The sequence below is a fragment of the Leptodactylus fuscus genome, chromosome 4 (assembly GCF_031893055.1).
Source record: "Leptodactylus fuscus isolate aLepFus1 chromosome 4, aLepFus1.hap2, whole genome shotgun sequence".
Lineage (NCBI taxonomy): Eukaryota > Metazoa > Chordata > Amphibia > Anura > Leptodactylidae > Leptodactylus > Leptodactylus fuscus.
In genome coordinates this window covers 33931068-33955954 of record NC_134268.1, presented here as the reverse complement: position 1 = coordinate 33955954, position 24887 = coordinate 33931068, and the positions used below count along the sequence as shown (strand labels likewise).

The following is a 24887-nucleotide window of genomic DNA, read 5'->3' as shown; positions in this document are numbered from 1 at the left end:
AAATGTTTCCCCCCTCCCATGTACTAATATGCTACAAACGGTAAGGTGATATCAGCAACCACTTCCTTTTTACCTGGGTGTATCCATACTTATGGCCCAACCTGTATTGCGTTCCTTAAACTTGATCTGGTCATACATTGGCCTTCATGTCAGAGAACAAGACTTTGGGAAGTCGATCTGACAGACTGTAATCTACAGCTCATATTATAGCGCTTATACATACGGCTGTCGAACCCAAAATTTCTAATTTAACCAAATTATCATTTTAGCCAGGAATTAATACAATTCAAGATTTTAAAGATGTACATAGTCTTTAAAGGGGTTGTCCAGGAAAAAACATTTCTTCTCAGGAGGTCGGGGAAGGTGTAAAAAGAATGAAATAAAACCATCTAATAAGACTGAACTAACAATCTTATCACTCACTATGACATTGACTGTTCAAAGTCACCACAGAAGTCAATAGTTAAAAAAAAAAGAAGTCAATGGAAACCTCTCAGTAAGTTTCTCCTGACGCCGCACTTACAATTCTCTTAGAAAGTTTTGCGGTGAAATTATTGATTACAAAGTCAAGGAACAGAACTTGTTGTAAATGAGCAGTTGCGTGCACAGAAAATGATCATATTCCGAGCGGCGGCGGAGCTATTTATTTCGATTCAGCGTGACTTTTTGTGTTCTCCGCTCAATCAGGGCGAATTCTAAGGTACTTTTGTTGGTTTTCGGTTTTCTTGATTTTGGGCGCTGATGATCTGTAGGCTGCGAATCAGATCTCTAATTACAATCATTTCCTGGAATATCACAATAGCGGAAATAACCTGTCTAATAGTAACTCTGCAGAGAGATGTCTCGCTGTATACAACCTTAATCACACCGGATAGGATTACTCAGAGCTCAATGAATCCGCTTTCATGTGTTGGAAGAAAAATGTATCAGTGTGAATGGGAGTTTAGGTTTTAGTAAATGGTTGTGGGAAATAAGTTTCTTCTGTGACGGCGGTTTCTTCATTCATGTAGGATAATAGATGAATGTTTAATAATACCGTCATTTGGTCTGAATTTTGGAGTCTTTAGTATGGCTGCACATTATGGTCATGTATTATATGTTATCAGGACCCCCGGGATTTACAATATGATGGTTTTGGATCTGGATATATTTGGAGAAATGGGAGTTTTGATTCAGTTAGAATAAACAAGGATGAGAGAAACCTATATGTACTACTACTATAACTCCCATGTAACCTATATGTGTTACTATAACTCCCATGTAACCTATATGTGTTACTATACCTCCCATGTAACCTATATGTACTACTGTAACTCCCATGCAGCCTATATGTGTTGCTATAACTCCCATGTAACCTATATGTGTTACTATACCTCCCATGTAACCTATATGTACTACTATAACTCCCATGTAACCTATATGTGTTACTATACCTCCCATGTAACCTATATGTGTTACTATACCTCCCATGTAACCTATATGTACTACTATAACTCCCATGTAACCTATATGTGTTACTATACCTCCCATGTAACCTATATGTGTTACTATACCTCCCATGTAACCTATATGTACTACTATACCTCCCATGTAACCTATATGTGTTACTATACCTCCCATGTAACCTATATGTACTACTGTAACTCCCATGTAACCTATATGTACTACTATACCTCCCATGTAACCTATATGTGTTACTATACCTCCCATGTAACCTATATGTACTACTATACCTCCCATGTAACCTATATGTGTTACTATACCTCCCATGTAACCTATATGTACTACTAGCATGTGCCCGCGACTTCGTCTGCGGGTTGGTTGCGGCGCTGAGCCATCTTTATGTAGCGAACTCATGGTGGCTATGATCCACCGCACTCCTTATGCCATTGGGTCCAATCCCTATTTACTACTTTCCCCCTCCCCCCCCCCACCTGGGCTCTACCCTCCCGCGCATTATTCCCCTTTCCCCCAGCACGCGCTCCCGCGCCCCTGCCCCTTTTCCTCCCGCACGCCTGCCCGCGCCCATGCCCCTCCTTCCCTTGTGGTGTAACTGCAGCCGCCCCACCCACTTACGGGCTTCCCCACCTCCCCACGGCACTGGTCCCTGCTGGTTACCCCTCCCTTGGAGGCTCCCCAAACTCCCCCCAGCACCCCACAACCACCTCATCCCCCCAAAACCCCTCAACAAACTTACCCCTACATCGCATGTTGGCACTGCTACATCACATCCTATGCCACGCAGCACAATCAGACACGGCCCAGGCTGGGCAGCACCCGGTCCCGGTGAACTCACCAAAGAAGTATAGGCGATCCAGTTCTGTTGCAGCCGCTACGTATGCCAGCATGTGCAGTCCTTGGCCAAGCGTGTGCTTGTGCGGCCGCAAGCTAAACCAGCATGTGCGATCCAGTCCTGCACGTGTGTCGGCCAGCTATTAGCGAAGCCGGCCTGTGCGCTGCACAGCTGAACATGTGCCGAGACGCCATAGTGTTTGGCTCGCAGTCTGGCTGAGAGCTCCGCCCACACAGTCAGCCCAGCCAATCGGGGAATGGCTCAAAGATCCGGGATGACGTCATCTCAGGTCCTTGAGTGTAGCCCGACCAACAAATTTTTGTTAGCGGTGCCAAAGTACGGGTGTGCGGGGGGCTACTATGTAGCCTAGGTTTCAAACCAGGACCCAATATATGTGTGTGTAAAATTCCAGCCAAATCCATGCAGCCGTTTTGCCGTGATTGAGGAACAAACATCCAAACCCACAAACTTTCACATTTCTAATATTAGTAAGATAGGATAGGATAGGATAGGATAGGATAGGAAGGATTATAACTCCCATGTAACCTATATGTGCTACTATAACTCCCATGTAACCTATATGTACTACTGTAATTCCCATGTAAACTATATGTGCTACTATAACTGTCATGCAACCTGTATAACCTACTATAACTCCCATGTAACCTATATAACCTACTATAACTCCCACCCATGTATCCTATATGTGCTACTGTAACTCCCATGTAACCTATATGTGCTACTGTAACTCCAATGTAACCTATATGTACTACTATAACTCCCATGTAACCTATATGTACTACTATAACTCCCATGTATCCTATATGTGCTACTGTAACTCCCATGTAACCTACAGTATATGACCTACTGTAACTCCCATGCATTTAACCCCTTCCTGCTCTGCGCCATACAGTTACATTATGCTGAGCGTGTAGTTAACACTCAGTGCTGTAATAGTACGGCGCTGTAATGCTGCGAGCACAAGAGCCGGACGATACTCTGAGTCTGGCGTATTAACCCCTCAAATGTCGTGATCAATAGCGATCACACCATCCATGGAGTCTGGAGAAAAGATCACTTCCCCTCCCCCTCCCCGCCTGACTGCGTGTGCACATTACACATAGGGAGCCTATGTGCGATGCACTTCAATACAATGCATTTCCTTACATTGCACTGGGGATAAGAGATCCCAGGTTCCAGTCCCCTTTTGGGACAGTGAGGCCGCTGCGTTTTTCCTGCGGTGCTTTTTATCCTGTGGGATGCCATGGGGCACATAAGGATATGTTCACATGGCAGAATTTGCCACAGATTCAGGGATGAAATCCACCCCCGAATCTGTGGTTAGATTCTGTCCGGAATTTGCCTCCCATTGTTTTTATAATCACAGCAGAAAAACACTGAAAAAAATAAGCATTCTGTTTGATCCTGCTGCGGGTTCAGTCGTGGAGTCCGTGGCTCGAGACTCCCTGCCGATTAGGCCCGCTCATATACGGCGGCATAACTTAGGACTGGTTCACATCTGCATTCGGTATTCTGTTCAGGGAGTCCACATGGGGACCCCCGAACGGAATACCTAACATATTGACAAGCGGTGAGCAATGAAACCACACAGACCCCATAGACTATAATGGGGTCCGTGTGTTTTCCGCGCAGTATCCACACAAGTCATCCAAAGAGGAAAGTACTACATGAACTACTTTTCCCTCCTTATGTTCCGTGCAGAAAACACATGGACCTCATTATAGTCTATGGGGTCCGTGTGGTTTTATTGCTTACCACAAATCTCAGTGGTCCTTCACGTCCCGTGAGGTCAGCAGATGAGCGGTTAGAGATGACTCAGTATATGTTGTGTTTCTGCACCGCCACTTTTTATACTCTGAGATCTGGCATAATAATAGCATTTCCAGTTTGGGCAGGCAAACCTCGCAAAACAAGCCTCATAGATTTGTCCATCTACGGAAGTAAGAACATGTAATACTACATTTCCTCTGTAGGGTTCACAGGACGATGTCTAGCCAGCTGCGTTCCCTCCCCCTTGGCTATCAAATTCCCCTTGTACTAGATAGGAGTAACTTTCTGTACATAGGTGATCCAGATTCCTTGATAAAACAATACAAGTGGACATCTGTGGCAGAATCAGCACAACGGGCTGAAGTTCCCTCCCAGTAATCAGGACCAGAGGGTGAAATCTTAATATCTTATCTCTTACATAGCGTGTCCTCATCCTCTTATGTGCTGAGTCTGCTCTTCGTGTGGGAATCGGGCTGCCATGGGGGTGGAAAGTTCTGACGTTGTGAGAACCATCAGGATTTTAGATGACTTATGTTGGGCTATTGTTAGACGCATTTAACCCGCTCACTGCCAATAACATACTGTATGGAATAAGTAGAAGAACCCCATGAGTATATTTTCACTATAGACCAGGGATCTGCTTTCTGAAAAGGTTTCGTTTTTATTTTACAATTTTCAGGTTTGTGTTTGACAAGTGTGACAACTGCCTGAGTACAGAAAGGTAGGTATTGTGTGATACGGCAGAGGAGCGACACACAGGGTCTCAAAGGTTACTCAGCAGGGGATGGAGATGCTATAGAAGAGCTTTACTGTGGGTATCACCTGCAGACTTCTATAGGATTTGGTGCAGAGGCCTTCCAGAACGCTATAACTTTAAAGGGATCCTATCATCGGATACCCTTTTTTTCTCCCTAGCACGTATGAATAGCCTTAAGAAAGGATATTCTTCTACTACCTTCTCCACGCCGCCTTTCAGTAGAAATCTGGGTTTTCTTCAGTATGCAAATGAATTCTCTTGCAGCAGTGGGGGCTTCCCTACTGTTGCGAGAGAAATCTCCAGCGCTGTCTCCATCTTCTTCAGGAACGGCCTCTCCCTGTGTCTTCTTACGTCCTGGGTTTCAATCTTCTAGGCCTTGGGCCGAGCCGACTGTGCATGCCCGATCCACAAGAAAATGGTCACTTACACAGTGAGCTGGTGTAAGCGGCCATTTTCTTGTGGCCCAGACAGTCAGCTCTGCCCGAGGTCTAGAAAAAACCCCAACTCCGGAAGAAGATGCAGAGAGAGGCCATTCCTGAAGAAGATGGAGGCGGCACTGGAGAGTTCTCTCGCAGCATTGGGGACACCCTTAGTGCTGTTTGAGCATAGGGGCCCGCCCCCAGTGCTGCGAGAGAACTCATTTGCATACTGAAGAAAACTCAATTTCTACCGAATGGCAGCGTGGAGAAGACATCTAAAGGTAGGAGAAGTATAGCCTTTCTTAAGGCTATTCCTATGCGTTAGGGAGAAACAAAGGGTATCCAATGATAGGATCCCTTCAAGGTGGTTGTCCTGGATGTAGAGCTGCAATACCAGACAAAGCCACTATACAACGTACGGCGCTGTGTTTGGTACACAGTGAAGAGGCCACAGCAATCAATATCCCAGTCCCGGACAACCCCTTTAAGTGTCTCCATACCCTTCAATGGTGACCGCGGTCAGACACAGATGCCGGGAGATATTTTTGTGAGTCATTTGGTGCTTAAAGAAATACAGAAGAGAGTTTTTTTTCAACAATAGTTTATTCTGTACCTGAATGATGTTTAGCACACTGTTGGCGGCATACAAACAGTAGCTGGTACAAACCCCGTCTCTCCCCGATTATCGGAAGCAAATGGCGATCCACTCAAACCTACGAAGTGAGATTGTACAATAGCTTCTGGAGTGTATTTTGGCATCTTATTCATGAATCCTCCCCCCAGCCCAGAGACGGAGGAAATTACTGATTGAGCAGAAATGTGTTAATATGTAAGAAAAAATCCGAGCGCTGTAAACATATACAAGTGAAAGGATTGTAATAAGGAACACGTAACACTACTGTACCACGTCCGGTTTCCTCAGATCAAGATCGCTTTCAGGACACTTTGTAATGGCTTGTGGAATCTATATAAGAACTTAAAGGGGTTGTCCAGGGGTCTTATTTTACGTCCTTCCTCTGGAAGGGTTTTAGATGCTATACATGGGGGCTGGTTCTGACCCTGGGTAATGTGATTGGAACCAACAGCACGCACCCGGGTTGCTCCATCTCCTCTCTGGTGCTACCTGTGGGTTGGCAAAATAGGGAGAAGTCAGAGCGATCTGGGGACTGGATGGTGGGTCCGATCACGTGACGTGCGGACAAAGAAAAATCAGGGCAGTAGTAAAATAAGACCCCCTGGACAAACCTTGGAAAGTGAATTTCCACCTAAAATCCGAAAAATGTAATCCACTGTATAGGAGACATATAGCTATATAGTCAGTCACAGTAGTAGAACAGCAGAGAAAATCAACCCAAAAATATTTCCGGTCTCATGCCATGCTGGCAAGGCGCTGCCATCAGATGCATGGGACAGGCGTGGACTCTACAGAAGAAAGGACGCAGGACTTGTCAGTCAAGATTCATTAATAAACAGCCAGGACGCTTCCCTGGCTTGGTAATGCCCCGTGGACCCTTACCAGAATCGGGTGAGACAGGATTAACATTGATCCTCTGCCAGACTCCTTTTCATCTCCAGAAGTTCAAAATTCTGTGTACATTTTTCAAGATTTTAGCAGTCAGAGCAGTTTTTCTCTGATACAGAGCTCCAGATCCCTTGCATAGACTTAAAGGGGTTACCCAGGTGAATGCATTCCCCCCCCCCAAAAAAAAAAAAAAAAACAAAAAAAAAAAACCCCACATACTCCCATTGACCCTGCCCGCCATTGTCTGGTACAGTGTAGCCTGGGAGATTGTTCTGGCGGAAAATCCTTGCCGGTTATGACCAATCAGTGGTCTCAGAAGAGGACCTGGGACTAGTGATGTGTCCTGTGACCGCCAAAGCCATCAATTGGTCACAGCAGTTATATGTGGTGAGGACAAGTCCCTGGACCAGGTAGCAGCGGGGAAACAGTGGCGGTGTTTGTTTTTTTTAATGCATCACCTTCCCTCGGTCTCTCGGCCCAGGACTGCAATTCCTGGGGAACCCCTTTAAATATGTAATGCTAACCTGTTGTCTGTCTACAGTGACCACTAGATGGTGCTCCCTGCATACAATAAATGCTATAATAACACAGTTTGCACTTAGCTCCCCCTGTAGGCAGCTTTAGGATACCTTTCAACTGTATGTCTATGCAGGGCATTTGGCGCAATGCATCAGAAACTCTATAAAGATATATTAAGGCCTTAGCCCCACGTTGTGGAAACACAGCTTTTTTTTGTTGCAGATTTTGTTGAGGTTTTTTGAAACAAAGCCAAGAACGTCTACAAAAAGAATGGGGAATATATAGGAAGTTCTTATACTTCTCTCTTCTGCTCATTCCAATCCTGGCTTTGGCTCAAAAAAGTGCAACAAAAAAAAGCTGCGTTTCTGCAACGTGGGGCTTTAGCCTAAAGGGGTTTTCCAGGACTTGACATATCCATAGGATAGGCCATGAATTTGATTAGCTGTCTGAAATGACAGCAGCACTTCCCGAGCATCACTTCCAGTTCACAGGCTATTTGACTTCACGTTCTTGAGTCACATAACCCGTTTGCAGCTCAGTCCCATTCAAGTGAATAGGCTGAGGTGCAATACCAAGCACAGCCACTGCACAAATGTACAGCGCTGTCCTTGGTAAGCATTACAGAGGCTGCAGCACTCACCCGAGCACTGCAGCCTCTACAAAGAGTTGCTCGGCCGGGGGCTCTGGGTGTCGTCACCCACCCTCCTAAGGATAGGTCTTCAATTATTCAGCCTGGAAAACCCCTTTAAGAAGTTAATCAGCACAAAGATATGGAGCAATAAATGACAAAATACAAGGTGGAGATTCACTTTATAACATGGAGTTTCTTCTCTTGTGCGTCGCAATAGTTTTCTAAATTCTAAAAGCAAAGATGGAAAAAAAAAAATGAAGTTACAAAAGCCGGTGCGGTCTGCAAGTGGAAATATATACAGGCCATGTGACTGTCATTTAGGCGGTCCCTGCCGAGAGCGCAAAAAAAAAAAAAAAAAAAAATTACAAACATTAAAAGCAGGACGTCACGCCGGCCTTCTCCAAGAACCTGCATGTGAACAGTACATAGAAGGCAAAAACAACAAGAACATCGATAAGATCACGCTATGCGGTAAAATAACGCCTACAAGGAGTGGCGCATCAGCAGGGAGCCAAGCATGGAAGGCAGAGAGAAGAACTGCGCATTACAAAAAGTCTGATCGTCTCAGCCGTGCAGCATGGTGCCCGCCGGCGTGTAATGGAAGCCTACTGACACCGGTGACACATTACAGCAGGATCCAGGGTCAGCAGGGCAACAAACGTCAATGGTTTTGGGTATTCACAGTCACGTAAGATCCCTAAGCTCTCTCAGGAGTCACAAGAGCCTCAACTTGCTGATAACCAGTCCGTCCTTGTGTCTTCTTCATGCTCTGTGAATGAATGAACCCTAGTACATAGAGATCAGCAGCACCAGGTTCAACCCCTAGGCCTGTATTAAGGCTTCTCTAACACCCCAGTTATTTCTTTCCAACTCCATTGGTGACTTTTCCCCTGCGATTCCTTCTCCTGGACGTTGTGTTACCTTCATTGTGTTTCACTGGAACGTCTGTCCCAAAAAAAATTAAAAATAAATTACAATTAAATATGTAAAAATAATAATAATAATAATAATAATAATAAATAATATAAAAGCAACAATAATAAAAAATATAAAAAACTATAAATATAAAAAAATATCAATAACAACAATAGTAAAATATTATTGATACTATTATTTTTATTATTAACAAAACAATAGTAAAAATCATCATAAATAAAAAAAAAATAAAGAAAATTGTAACAATGATAATATCGTTACTTTCATCATTCTTATTAATAAGACAAAATAAAATATATAAATATCAAATTATAATAAATAAAAATACATGGAATAAATAATAATAATAATTATTATTATTACATTGTGGCTGCTTATAATAAAAATGAAATAGATAAAGGCAACATCCTATAAGCAGAGGCTAAAATGGTTGTTTGTGTTTTAAAAAACATGAAATTGCAAAACATGTATTTTGTAAAGTACCGCAATGATGTTATATGGTAATAGATTGTACAGTCCTACGGCGCCATCTACTGGCAAACAGAGAACAAGACATACCGCAAAGATAAGGCAAAGAATATGCATTACACAATAGGACTTAAAAGGGAGTCTGTCCATGAGACACAAATGGCATAGTTACATAGATTAGGGTCAGAGAGAACACTGATGGCGGCATTCTGTTTCGGAAGAGGTGAAACGGAACGTCACTGGATTATCAGAAACTGTCCCTGGGACGGTCACATGACGGCTCCAGGAATATGTGTAATAATTGGAGATGAGCGAGTACTATTCGAAACTCCAGTTTCGAATAGCACGCACCCATAGGAATGAATGGACTCAGCCGGCATGCAGGGGGTTAAGCGGCCGTCCGCCGGCAAAGTCTGTGTTCGGCCGCTTCCATTCATTCCTGTGGGTGCGTGCTATTCCAAAACGGGAGTTTCGAATAGTACTCGCTCATCTCTAGTAATAATAGATTTTTTTTTTTTAAAATTGAAGTAAATTAGAAGTTAGGTGAGGGAAAGGGGTTTAGTTTAGGTGTTAATTCTTAGTTTATCCTGGACAACCCCTTTAAGTAAACAATATTAGTAGGATTCCAAAGAGTTGTAAATGTGAAAGTTTGGATGTTTGTTAGTCAATCACGCAAAAATGGCTGAATAGATTAGAATGAAATTAGGCACATAAATAGATTGTAACCTCGAGTAACACATAGGCTACTTTTTATCCGGGTAAATTACATGGTTTCGCAACTGTTATGAATTTATGTTCACATACTATATTACACTGCTCCTGCAGCAGTTTATCTCAGGTCCCAGGGCTGTTATCTCTTTGTGTAAACACACTTAACCCTCAGTGGTTTGTGTACATGTATTTGCATATTATCTGATCTGCTCCAGTGCTGACAAACTGACATGGGCAAACCCCTTTAATCCAAATTGGCAGTTTGTCAATTTTTAACATGCCTGGAAAAAGAAAATCTAATTTGTCGCAAACAAGAGCTATGAAGGAGCCAGAAGTTAGAGAGCTCTCCTCAAGCGGAACTGAAGGGGATCATCGACGCCAACAACGCATGCATTATATGGCGTCGCAGCGAGCTGCTGAGATGCCGGAACAATCACGGGCACAGCGTGAGGACCAAATTCAGTGCCAGGCCAGTTTGAGAGTTGCCAAAACACCGGAGTATGGCGATCATCAACACCAACAACACACTCATTATATGGCGTCCCAGCGAGCTGCTGAGATGCCGGAACAATCACAGGCACGGTGTGAGGAACAAGTTCAGCAGCAGGACAGCTTAAGAGCTGCCAAAACGCCGAAGTAGGCAAACCATCGACGGCAGCAATTTGCTGAATATAGGTGGATCATCAACGCCAACAATCCGCAGAAGAAGTCGCAGTTAGAGGCTAGTAACTTATATAGAAGAGTACACAGAATAGAGATTTTAGTGATAACAGCCAATTCTGCCTTGAAAGATGATGTAGCCAGGAGGAAGACTTTTATTATCCTGATCCTTAGCTTCTCTGGGAAATAAGTGCCTGGCAGTGATTTTTGACCCTATGGGGTCACGCATATTACTATTATCACATAACCTTCTTATTGAAAAAATTATTAAGTATGGCTTTGACAAAAAATCAGTTAGGTGGATTCACAACTGGCTTAATGATCGGGCACAACGAGTAATACTAAATGGCTACACATCGAACTGGAAGAAAGTCAAAAGCGGGGTGCCGCAGGGCTCTGTTCTGGGCCCAGTACTTTTTAATATCTTTATAAATGATCTGGACGATGGAATTATTGGGGAACTCATAAAATTTGCAGATGATACGAAGATAGGAGGAATAGCCAACACTAGAGAGGAGAGAGAGTGTATTCAAAAGGACTTAGACACACTGGAACAATAGGCTGAGGCGAACAAAATGGTATTTAACAGGGACAAATGCAAAGTTCTACATCTGGGTAACAGAAATGCAAAAAACATATATAGTATGGGAGGAATAGAACTAAGTGATAGCATAGGGGAAAAGGACTTGGGCATAATAGTAGATCACAAATTCAACATGAGCCAACAGTGCGGTGCTGCTGCAAAAAAGGCTAATAAAATTCTGGGATGTATTAAGACAAGCATTGAATCTAGATCAAGAGAGGTCATTATTCCGCTGTACTCTTCCCTGGTCAGACCACACCTGGAATACTGTGTACAGTTCTGGGCGCCTCAATTCAAGAAAGACATCGATATATTGGAGCAAGTCCAGAGAAGAGCAACCAAAATGGTGGAAGGTCTGCAAACCATGTCCTATGAGGAGCGGCTAAAAGAATTGGGATTGTTTAGTTTGCAGAAGAGAAGGCTGAGGGGAGATTTAATAGCAGTCTACAAATATCTGAAAGGTAGTCACAGTGCAGAGGGATCTCCCCTATTCTCATTAGCGCAAGGAAGTACAAGAAGCAATGGGATGAAACTAAAGGGAAAGAGATACAGATTAGACATTAGGAAAAACTTTCTGACAGTGAGGGGAGTGAGAGAGTGGAATAGGCTGCCACGGGAGGTGGTGGGCGCTCCATCAATGGAAATCTTCAAGCGGAATCTGGATAAACATATAGCTGGGATGATTTAGGAAAACCTGCACTCGCAGGGGGTTGGACCCGATGGCCCTTGAGGTCCCTTCCAACTCTACCATAAGAATAAAGAATAAGAATAATATAACTATACTAGCATCTGCCCGCGACCTCGTCTGCAGGTCGGCGTTATAACTGAGCCGCATACATGTAGGCAATTGGCGCTGGTTATGGTACCAACCTGCCGTACCTAGGCCCCCCCCCCTCTCCCGCGGCACCCAGCTCTGGCGGCAACCCCTTCCCCCCCCCCCCCCTCCCGTTCCCCTTACCCACCTCGGTGTCCAACACCGACGCCCCCCCCCCCCCTCAACACTGACCTCCGACTCTCCCCTCCTCACCCCACCTAACCTTCCTTCCCGCAGCAACCCCCGCGCCTACCTCCGGTTCCCCCTCTCGCAGAAACTCCCCCACCCTTGCAGAAACTGCCCCAACCCCCCCCCCTTGAACCCCTAAACCCGGCAGCCCCCCCCCTCTCGTGTACCCCACTCCCCCCCCTCCTACCACGGCATCCCCTCCCGCGGTTCCCCCTGCCTCCCCTCTCACCCTGTTTCCTCAGTCCCCCCTACCCCTCCTTCCTCTGCAACCCCCTTCCGCGGAACACGGCAGTGTCCTGGCGTACTCATCGAAAAGCCATAGGCGATACACCAGGCGCGTGGCTGGAAACTCAGGCTGTATGTGAGGTCCTCTCCCGAGTGAGTGAGCGCCGCCATTTTCTTTAGCTTATAGCTCCACCCACACTGCAGCACAAGCCAATCCGCTGACTTCTCAAGGGTCTGGGATGACGTCATCTTAGGTCCTCAAACTGATACCGTAGTGAACATCGGCGTGATTTACCGTGAAGTCCGGTGGGTTAGGGCTCTACAAAGTAGCCTATGTTTCAATCCGGGACTCAAGGTAAGTGTATGCAAAATTTCCCGCAAATCCGTTCAGTGGTTTAGGCGTGATTTCACAAACATCCAAACTTTCACATTTATAATATTAATAGGATTACAACTGCTGATTTATAGAGAAACTGTTCCATCCGTTCCTTACTGTGCATCCAGGTTATAGATTCATTTGACATAACATAGTCCGGATATCGTATAATCCGCGATTAGAGATATTACCATGATTAATGGCGATTATTAAGGTCAACCCTAATACAGCACCACACATCGCACTTATGGCTGTGAGCCTCCTTAGTGGTATCACACGTACACGAGCACTTACCCGTCTTCTCCGTATGGTGCCAGGGAACATCCGTGTTGTAAGTGCTGTCCTCACACTCGGAAAAGCTCTGTAAAGAATCACACAATGTGCTGGTAAATGTCAAGGACCTATAGACTAGAAGGAGGTGGATGGGAGAGAAAGGGATCTTTGTTTATCTTCTTGCTTTATTCTTGAGAGTGCTGAGCGGAATCTTAAGGTAATAAGACAAAAGTCCGCTCTCCTACATAGAGGTGCATATAAAACATATACAAAGGCCGTCACTGCAATACAAAGGCAAACCCAGGACGCAACGTGCTCGGTATACATTACAGTCTATCTCTGACTATAATAGCACATGTGAATAGAAGACACTCTGTAATATCTTGTATTAACCCCTTCCCACCACAGCCATTTTCTGATTTTCAATATTCCTTTTTCCAAAAGCCATAACCATTTTTCTGTTCCGAGCTCTTTTGTGGGACAAATTCTGCTTCGTAATGGTACCGTATAATACGCCAGACTATGTACTGGAAACATGGAAAATATAATACAGAATGGGGTGGAATGGGAGAAAAACCGCATTTGTTACGGGTTTTATTTTTATGGTGATCGATATGCGGCCTAAATGGTTCTCAGCATTTGAAACCTTATACAGATAGGAGGTATAGCTTATCCATACAGGATAAATAAATGGGGTTAAAAAGGCCTATACAAGCAATGAAGGACAAAATACATGTATTAAAGGGATCCTATCATTTGAACTGAATTTTTTCTGCTTATCACGCAAGAATAGCCTTAACAAAGGCTATTCTTCTCCTACCTTTAGAGGTCTTCTCCGTGCCGCCGTTCCCTAGAAAACGCAGTTTTCGCCGGTATGCAAATGAGTTCTCTCACAGCACTGGGGGCGGGCCCCAGCATTCAAACAGCACTGGGGGTGTCCCCAATGCTGCAAAAGAAATCTTCAGTGCCGCCTTCATCCTCTTCAGGAACAGGGTCTTATTCGCATCTTCTTCTGGGGGTTGGCTTCAAACTTCGAGGCCCTGGGCAAAGCCTGCGCATGCCTGCTGGCCACAAGAAAATGCCCGTTTACAATACTGCGTAAGCAGCCATTTTCTTGTGGCCGGCGAGCATGTGCAGTCGGCTTTGCCCTAGGCCTAGAAGTTTGAAGCCAACCCCCGGAAGAAGACCTAGTTCCTGATGAAGATGGAGGCGGTGCTGGAGAGTTCTCTCGCAGTATTGGGGACGCCCCTAGTGCTGCGAGAGAACTCCTTTGCATACCGGCGCAAACTGGGATTTCTACGGAACGATGGCCCCGAGAAGACATCGAAAGGTAGGAGAAGAATAGCCTTTCTCAAGGCTATCCCACGTGATAAGCAGAAAAAAATTCAGTATAAATGATAGGATCCCTTTAACATGCGTGTATTTATAGAGGAACTCTAGCCAAAATGTCCTGCTGCCATGTTACTTAGCCCTGATCGGGGGTCTATCGTACCTTCTGGCGTTGTCCGCAGTGATCGGCATACCACACCATTCCATACAGGCAGAGGAAAGTTGTAATCGCCTGCAATGAACAGACATTTAGTGTTATATCTAGTTGGATCGAAGGTAGAAATACATTCAGTACGAAGAAGGGAGAGCTAGAAAAGTTAAGGTTCGGATGAGAAATGGCAAATGAAGGTAGAACTATATAATAGGGATAAATAAAGGATGAGGGAAGATACTTAGGACGGGCTCACATCTGTGCCCGGTCTCCGCATTGTGGGTTTCCGTCTTCTCCCCAAGAAACCGGACAGAAGACGGAAACTGGCAGTCAGTGTCCGCCCGTGAGCATCTTGTGCCTCTGTGTGTATCTGTTTTTCAGCTCCAAGAGGATCCAAAGAACAGAAACTAGAGATGAGAGAGCAGTGAAATATTCGCGATTCGTTTTGAGTAGAGCCTCAATATTCGACTACTCAATCGAATATCGAATCCCATTATAGTCTATGGGAAAAATGCTCGTTTCAGGGGAAACCACTATTTGACTAAAGGAGAGTCACCAAGTCCACGAATAGCAGGAGGAGAGTGTTTAGGAGGAGCGCTGTGTAGTTAAAGAGCATGGACCCCATTATAGTCTATGGGGTCCGTGCGCTTTAACTGCACAGCGCTTGCAGTTGCGCTGATATTACGCTCGGGGGGGGGTCGTCCTCCTGCAGACTCCTTCCAGACGGGAGGCAAGCGATAATGTGAACCGGCCCTTACTCGTCCTGCAGAACCAGCATTGATTGGTCGAATGCTATAGCATTCGGCAAATCAACGTTGGTTTTGCATGGGGCTCTTCCTTGCTAGTCGGGAGAGCTGGCAGCTTGCAGTTACGAGGGAGCTTACTTTTTCTCATAGGAATCCATTGACCAGCGTTGATTGGCCAGTGTACAGCATTCGGCCAATCAACGCTGGTTCTGCCGGAGGCTCACCTGTAAGGAGGCGGAGTCTAAGATTGGACCACAGCAGTCTCCTCACAGACGAGCCTCCAGCAGAACCATCGTTGATTGGCCGAATGCTGTACACTGGCCAATCAACGCTGGTCAATGCATTCCTATGAGAAAAAGTAAGCTCCCTCGTAACAGCAAGCTGACAGCTTTCCCGACTAGCAAGGACGAGCCTGCTGCAGGACCAGCGTTGATTTGCCGAATGCTATAGTATTCGGCAAATCAACGCTGGTTCTGAATCAAATCTTTACTGCGAATAGCAATAGTATTCGAACGAGTACGAGTATCATCTCTAATGGAAACCCAAACACTAGTGTGAATCTAGAATATGAGAGTCTCTGTCACAGAGGCCGACGAAAGTCGGAGACCTGACAGGCCCCTTTATAGATGGAGAGCCTGGCTCTAGCGTAAAACAGTAAACTTGCATTGAAAGGGATTCAGTCATGTCTGTAAACGGTGAGCTGAACACGAGCAACCAATGCCAGATAGCTGCTGCCAAAGCAAATAAGATCATAGTATGTATCAACAGGTTGCCTAAGACACACGAGAAAAGAACTTCTTTAAGTCTGGACAGTGACATATTAATGATGTACTCACCACACACAGCAGCCACAGCACCACATACAGCAGATGGGTCTTGGAGAAGAGATCCTGCCCAAACTTAATACACACTATTGCTTCCAGGAAGGCGATGGCCCTGTGAGATAAGATAAGACGGAATCAGATACAACTGGATGAGATTTTATCGACGGACGGGTGATGGAGAAGACAGAAAGGTCAGGAATTATATTAACCTCTTTATGACAAAAGCGTTCTCACATGATACTAGCATGTATGGGTATGAGACCACGGAGGCCTGGGATTGGTTGGAGCGGTCACGTTAAAGGGGAACCGGTCAGGGTTGGAAGGCCAAAACCAACGACTCTGGTTCCAACTGTGATATCTATGGTCAGACAAGGTCTGGGAAATATCCAGTGATCATGTAGGAGAGGAACCAGAACACAAAAAGACTTCAACATAGGGCCGGGCAACGAATCGAAATCGAAAGACCACTCAATGAATTGTTGTTTACAAGGAGAAACGCAAAGTTACTCCAAACCCACAAGCGAAAGGTTTAAAGAACTAAGTTATTCAGTGTGCAGCATCTATATATACACATCACATAAATACTCACCCAAAGACCCAGCACTGTGTGCCCACTCTTTTGCACTGTGTATCCGTCAGATATGCGTAATACTGCCTGTAAAATATAAAATAGACAATAAAGTGCCGCTCTGAGCTGTACGTTATATTAGGGGTGGTCAGAAATTAGAACAACAGCGCCACTTTTGTCCATAGGTTACATCTGGTATTGCTACTTAGCACCATCCAAGCAATTAGGGCTGAGCTGCCATATATTATATATATATATATATATATATATATATATATATATATATATATATATATATATAGTGGTGCTGCTTCTGGAGGACTAATAAGTAATAAATATAGTGTAGAAAATGGACCATGTACATTGTAATTAAATGTACCAAAACATGGCTGTCATCAGACATCTGATATACGGCACTAGCCCATAGACTGAATGAGAACATCTGACCATGCCTTTAAGGAAACATCCATATGTCTCATCACAGGCAGGCTAGATCTTGCACTGGTCTGACACCCAAAACCCCTATGGATCAGCTGGTTGAATTGGCTGGAGTGTTCCCCAAGCACCATTTCCACTTAACAGGTCATGTGGCGTCATGTTTATTGAAGCTCAGTCCCATTCGAGTGAACATGATCAGCCTTGATGCCAAGCACAGTGTACGCACAAATGTACAGCCCTGAAGAGGCTGCAGCACTCACCCAAACACTTCAGATTCTCCATAGAGCTAGACCCGTGCCAATTTTCCAATCCTTTCCAAAGGATACGTCATCAATTAGTAAGTCCATGAAATCCCCTTAATTTCCCTATAAGATGTATGGTCGAAGCTATCCCTCTTAAAGATGAAGTAGAGCAATAGTGTTGTTTTTTTTTTATCCCAGAGAGAACTGTGCAGCTGTATAGTTCCAGTTGTACAATCCTCTTTATCCCCTCCCTGCAATAATTCCTATGATCAGAGATGGGGCCTGAGAACATGAGACTGCAGCATTAACCCTTTCGTTATCCTCCACCAGGTTCTTCATGACATTAACCCTTTACTGTCCTTGATCATCACAGATGTCGATGCTAAGTTCTTTACGACTATAAAACATCAGTGATTCTGCTCTTAGTCCCTCAATTAACCCAGAATCAGGCGTACAGACATTACCCTCTACACTGTCCGAGACCTCCATGGCTGCAGACAGTAACCTTCGCTGTGCTAGTCCTACGTGCTGTTTTATACTATAGCCTTGTTAATATGTGGCCCTGCACTACTAGTTCCTTTATAGCCAATTATCAGGGTTAGCACTGTTGCCTTGCAGCGCAGGAGTCCTAGATTCGAACCCACCCGTTCATGACGTTTTTATGTTCTCCCCATGTTTGCATGGGGTTTCTCCCCCATTCCAAACACTTCCTGATAGGGAACATAGATTGTGAACTTTGTAAAGCGCTGCGGAATATGATGGCGCTATGTAAGCAAGCTAAATAAGTAATGGGAGTGCTGTAGGTTAGTATTTATTTGATTTGGTTTTGTATTGGCATAAAGGGATCAGTGTCAGGCCCCTAACTGGCTGTTTGTTCCTCTATCACGCAAAAAACGCTGAACAGATTTGAATGAAATTTGGCACATAGATAATTTCTAAACTCGATCAAAAATAGGCTACTTTTTATCCTGATAATGACATGGCTTCACAACTGTTATGAATTTATGTTCACATACTATATTACACTGCTCTTGCAGCAGCTTATCTCAGGTTCTGATAAAGCCCGGTCTGTTATCTCTGTATGTAAACACTCAGCTAACCCTCAGTCCATTCTGTACATGCATTTGCGTATTATCTGATCTGCTCCAGGCAGTGCTGACACACTGGATGGGAAAGCACCTTTAATCCAAATTAGCAGTTTGCTACTTTTAAACATGCCGGGGATAAGAAAATCTGATTTGTTGCAAAATTCTAATACAACGAAAGCTATGAACGTAGCCAGAAGTCACAGAGTTCTCCTCAAGCGGAGCTAACGGGGATCATCGGCGCCAACAACACGCTCATTATATGGTGTCGCAGGAAGCTGCTGAGATGCCGGAACAATCATGGGCACAACGCAAGGAATGAGTTTAGAGGCAGGCCAGCTTAACAGCAGCCGAAACGCGGGAGCAGGCAGATCATCTATGCCAACAACACGCTCATACTATGGTGTCCCAGCGAGCTGCTGAAATGCCGGAACAATCATGGGTACAGCACAAGGAACGAGTTTAGGGGCAGGCCAGTATGACAGCTGCCGAAAAGCCGGAGCAGTTGGATTATCAACACCAACAACACACTCCTTATATGGCGTCCCTCAGCTGCTGAGAAGCCAGAACAATCACAGGCACGGTGTGAGGAACAGGACAGCTTAAGAGCAGGTGAACCATCGACGGCATCAATTTGCTGAATATAGGTGGATCAACGACACCAACACGCAGACGTGGGCAGAGGCTAGTCTCTAGATATATCCGATCCTATACGTCTTACGTTTCTTTTCTTAAAGTCAAGCAGCCTATTCCAAGTAAGACATCCGAGTCTATATCCTACCGGAATTATCTTTCGAGATGTCAGATCTTCATAGCTATAAATATAACAAAATGATCTGGTAATTTGAAGACCTCCGGGTGGGCCTGCGCCGGCTGGGAAGGTAAAGTCTTTGTGAAAAGATATTCAGTGTGTTCTATAGGAAATGGCTCTAGTACATTACCTGACTGTCGGCGCTGTAATGATGCCAATAAAGAGAATCCGGCACCAGCTCAATGGGTGACTGGCTTGGAATACAAAGATATGTTTTAGGAAGAATGTATTCAGCTCTGTCAGCTGAGAGGGAAAGAAAAGACAAGAAAAATACTATTATTATTCCATACAAAGTGAACTTCTACATCTCTGAGGTTCTGGGCTGTCGGAGACCAAACCATAAGATTCAGATGCTACACCGTCCATGGGTCATGGCTCAGCCTAGTCAATGGTCATTTCCATAGTCCAGAGGGGCTGGTTATGTACAAAACTACAAACTGGGGTACAGAATGCATTGGGACGGATGGGACAAGTTAAAAGATGTCAAAGGTTTTTTTTTTACCCTCTCCAGTAGTTAGATTGAAGGAGCTGGGACACACTGGACATGGTAGCCATGCGTCTTCTATCTGCATGCATGTTACAGGGTCTGCTGCAATGAATGGTGTTAACCACTGACTTGGAAATCTATAATCATTGCAGTCCCATCAGACTAGCAGAGTTTCCCTTCCTATATGACATCTTCTGACTTACAATGGTGTCCTATCTGAGACACTTCTGGCTTATTCTCCCTGCTTCACTATTCACTAGAGTCCCATGAAAGTGAATGTAGAGCAGAGCAGGAGCAAAGTATTCTCCAATCACTGGGGCCGCGAAATTGGGGGAGAGAGGGAATGTCAGGAGCCCTAGTTATTAAGTGGGTACCAGAGGTGAGACTATACTGGCATTGGTAGTATATACCGTATTTTTCGGACTATAAGACGCACTTTTTTCCCCCCAAAATTTCGGAGGAAAATGAGGGTGCGTCTTATAGTCTGAATGTGGGTTTGCAGCATGGCTGCGCTACTGCCACCGCTGGTTTTCTTCAGTGGCAGTAGCGCGGCAATCTGCAGGCCCCGGCAGCCAAGACAGTCCCCGGCATCTGCTGTAATAGACCGGCGGATGCCGGGGAGTGTCTTAGCTGCCGGGGCCTGCAGATTGCCGCGCTACTGCCACCGCTGGTTTTCTTCAGCGGCAGGAGTGTGACTATACTGCAGGCCCCGGCAGCTAAGACACTCCCCGGCATCCGCCGGTCTATTACAGCAGATGCCGGGGACTGTCTTAGCTGCCGGGGCCTGCAGATTGCCGCGCTACTGCCGCTGAAGAAAACCAGCGGTGGCAGTAGCGCGGCCATGCTGCAAACCCACTCCTCCTCCACAGGTCCCGGCAGTCAGTTAGCCCCCCCCACCGGCCCCATACCTTTAGTGATGCAGGCCGGCTCCTGCACGGCGAGGCCGCAGGAGCCGACCTGTTCCGATGACAGCCGGGAGCCTAATGAAGGCTCCCAGGCCTGTCATAGATATATATTACTATCGCGGCTGGTCTATGACCCTCCGCGATAGTAATGTATAGAATCTCCCATAGACGGCAATACACTTGTATTGCCGTCTATGGGACTTGCAATCAAATGATTGCAGGTTCAAGCCCCCTAGGCGGGGGATATTAAAATAGTAAAAAAACAAACAAAAAAAAAAACACTTAAAAAAAATATAATAAAAAATAAAATAAATAAAAGTTCACCTCCTTTCCCTAGAATACATATAAAAGTATAACATTACTGTGAAACATACACATTAGGTATCCCTGTGTCTGAAAATGCCCGGTCTACTAATAGTTTTATGTACAGTGAACGTCAAAATCAAAAGTGCTAAACTGCCGGGTTTTTCTCTCTGTTTTGCCTCTGAATTAAATAATAGGTGATCTAAGCAATAAACATTTCCCAAAATGGTATATCTAAAAAGTACACCTGGCCCCACAAAAAAAACGCCCTATACATCCCCGTACAGCTGCAGGGTCACCTGTCAATGTGGCCTTGCAGCTGTTCCAAAACTACAACTCCCATATATTAAATATTTTACCTTTTTTTGCCTGAAAATTTTTTTTCCCTATTTTTCTCCTCTAAAACCTGGGTGCGTCTTATAGTCCGAAAAATACGGTATGTATGATAGTATATATTTTGGTTATGCCATAAATGTGCCAGATAGGAAAAAAAAATAGAATTACTGATCGGTAATTTGGTTTTGCAGATCCCATGACAACACCCTGACTTATAATTTTGGAAAAGACCCAAGGTGCTAGGGAGATCTCAAAGGAGAGGCTTCTTGCATGGAACAGGAACCTACACCTTCAAGAACCAGAACTTCTTGTTCTAAGGCCGACTGGGAATTGGCTGAAGACTGGGATTTGTTAACCTGAAACCTTTTGTGGGAGAGGGGAGCAAAATTTTACACATGGAAGGGACATCATGTGTTCTGGAAAACCAAATTATCAGTAAAGAAAAAAAAAAAAAAAAAAAAAAAAAAAAAATTATATATATATATATATATATATATATATATATATATATATATATATATATATATATATATATATATATAATTCCCCCCCCCCCTATAATCAATGACAACACCAGCCACATAAGAACCCTTTAAGCAGGGGTGCCCAATACGTCGATCGCGAGCTACTGGTCGATCGCAAAGGACGTATGGGTCGATCGCAGGATGCAGGGATCCCCGGTGTCTGCTTGTTCACAGCACAGGCTGAGAGTCATCTCCGGACACTGGCAGGCGGGGCTACCGCTGCCCCAGCCTGCCAGTGTCCAGAGATAACTCTCAGCCTGCGCTGTGAACAAGCAGACAGCGGGGATCCCTGGGCGGCCACAGAACGCCATCTCCTGCTCTCACGCTCCGCCCGACCCTGCCCACATGCCCGGCCCTGCCCACAGACACACCCCGCCCATAGGCCCACCCCGGCCCCACCCACAAGGTGGGTAGTAGATCTTTTGCCTTGGTCAGCTAATAAAGTAGCTCACACGCTGAAAAAGTGTGAGCACCCCTGCCTTTAAGGGTCTGTTCACCCAGAGTTTTTTTTTGCAGGCGGATTTTGACGCAGAATCCACCTCAAAATCCACCTGCAAAAAAGGCTCCCATTCGTTTGAACGGGAGCCGCTTGCTTTTTCTTCCCGTTAGCGATTTTTTTCCGCTAGTGGAATAAGAAGTGACATGCTCCTTATTCCTGCGGCGTCTGCAGTGCGACACTCACTCCTGATTAGGCCCATTCATTCGGGCCTAACCAGGAGCACTGCATCGGCATCCCATCGTGGCGAGCCACGAAGGCCATATCCTCAGGGTTTTCCTATTTCCAACCTTTATGGCAAATCTAGAGGATATACTGCAATGTCTTATAGACATTATACAGATCTTGCACCTCCATATTGCATATTAGCGTTAATTTCCTATAACATATGCTGCAATAGTCACATTTAGTAGCCCGCAGTGAGATTTCACCCAATAACTCCTAGCCAATACTAGGCCCGCCATGTTCTTACCTGCCAGATGATCATGAACAGATACACTCCGGCCACTCTCTGAAATGAGGATTTAGGGTCAAACCAGCGGACGTAGATCCAGCTGGCTGGGGTAAACTGCAGCACGGCCCTCTTTATTTTCCCCGTGGTGGTGTGAATGTCCCTGAAAGAGATAGAAAAGTAGAGGTGGTCACCCAGCTTTCCTAGACAGAGAAACAACCGAGCAGAATTTTTCCATTTAAAAATGGGGAAAGGGGGTGGGGCTTGAAGGAGTCAAATCTTACTAAACATTTGGTATAAAATTCAGGCCAAAGTAAGCTAACAAAGAGGACACTATAGATGCGCCATATTAATCATCCAGCATCAGTCACTGTGATAAACCTGGCGTAGTTTCAGACTGTCTTGCCATTTTGGCTACTAGGAGTTGATGAAAGGATACACCAGAACATTTTTTTCTATTATTTTTAAATGAGGGGAACATTTTTGCCACCTCCAGGGGGAGCAAACATGCCATCATTCACCTCTTAGGGCCAAGGAGGGTAAATGAAGCGGAACCAAGCAGAGCGTTGACTGGAACCAACATCGGCTTTGCCATCAGGATGGAAAAGTCAGGACAGGACTCCATTTCTGCCCTCCCCATCCTGACCCGACCCTTCCCAATGGTGGAAGGAGTGGGGACAGTGGCAGGGCGAATCCCCAAATCTTACAGATCATTTCACAAACAGGAAGGACTTACTTGAAACTTGCCCAGTGATAAGTCCTCATCTCCAAAAAGCGACAAACCACCATGCCAAGCAGGATGCCCCCTCCATTACACAAGAGGATGTCCAGAATCACCTGGTCCCACCAGCACTCCGCAAAATTAGGAAGAAGGTGCATGAAGAAGAGCTGAATGGATGGAAAATAGGGAACAGGTTACAAGAGGAAAGCAGCCAAATATTCTGCACAGGTCCTGAATATGCTAGGCCTTCTGCAACGTCCATGTATTAGTAGAGGGGTTCTGTCATTCCTTATCAGAAATTTACAGTTGCCTACAGCAGGTGTATACGAGTTTAAGAAAGGAAGATGATGAGGAGGAGGCCATCTTAAAGGGGTTATCCGGCTTCTCTGATCAATGGCCTATCCTTAGGAAAGGCCGTCCATATTAGATCTGCAGGAGTCTGACACCCAGGACCCCTACATACATGTGTGTGTATACATGTGTATATATACATACACCCACATATATATATACATACACACACACACACTTGTTTTTGGGCTGCAGAATATAGAGCATGTCCTATTCCTATGCATTTGTGAAGGCTTCGTCCATTCGGTTCAGTGTATGAGTAGGTGAAAACACAGACAGCGCAGCGATGACAATCTGAGGACCATCTGCTCCATTTGTACCACCCTGTTCGCCACATATGGCCGTGTACATGAAGCCTAACATTTGCATTTTGTTTTCATCACCAGCAATGCTTAACAGGGGAAAGACTTTGCGATTTGATGGTCAAGCCCTTACCTCCGTCAGCTCCCAGGTGATGCTTATTGTCCAGCAAAGGCCGTAGCTGCGGATCAGTAAGGCCTTCATGGCCCAGCCCCAGAAATGGCCAAAAGCAAAGATGTCAAAGTGACTGAGGATTCGCTCCCAGGTGATCACATGGCAATTAATTGCATATTCCTGTACAAAACAGAAACGAGGAGGATTGTAAAAAAACATTTAAAGGGGTCTTCCAATTCATTTGTTTTTCATCCCTTAAAATTACAAAAACTCTCTGTTCAACCAGGAATCCAGCAGAAAGTCATCAGTATCAGATTGGTCGGGATCTGAGACCAGGACCCCATCCTGATCAGCTGTTACTAGGTATACGACTAGAAGTAGCCCCTGCCCCTATTGAAGTAAATGGGAGCAGGGCTGCAATTCCAGGCGCCATCGCTACAGTGTACAGAGCGATCTGATACTGATGATCTATCCTGTGGATAGGTCACTAATATCAATTATTTTCATATCCAGGACATCCCCTTTAATTAAACATTAT

The 24887-nt window shown here is 45.0% G+C and overlaps 1 protein-coding gene across 1 annotated transcript in view; it reads right to left on the bottom strand.

The window, feature by feature from the left end:
* Positions 1 to 6996: 6996 nt before the first annotated feature.
* The window catches only part of PTDSS1 (phosphatidylserine synthase 1), a 30042-nt gene continuing 12151 nt past the window's right edge, over positions 6997 to 24887 (bottom strand). The window contains exons 5-13 of the mRNA XM_075270331.1: positions 24371 to 24529; positions 23600 to 23751; positions 22885 to 23026; positions 19492 to 19604; positions 16807 to 16872; positions 16230 to 16329; positions 14660 to 14728; positions 13189 to 13255; positions 6997 to 8877 (exon numbers count right to left, since the gene is read on the bottom strand). Coding sequence (XP_075126432.1) covers positions 8789 to 8877; positions 13189 to 13255; positions 14660 to 14728; positions 16230 to 16329; positions 16807 to 16872; positions 19492 to 19604; positions 22885 to 23026; positions 23600 to 23751; positions 24371 to 24529 — 957 coding nt within the window. The 3' untranslated portion in view covers positions 6997 to 8788. The remainder of the gene's footprint in view (positions 8878 to 13188; positions 13256 to 14659; positions 14729 to 16229; positions 16330 to 16806; positions 16873 to 19491; positions 19605 to 22884; positions 23027 to 23599; positions 23752 to 24370; positions 24530 to 24887) is intronic.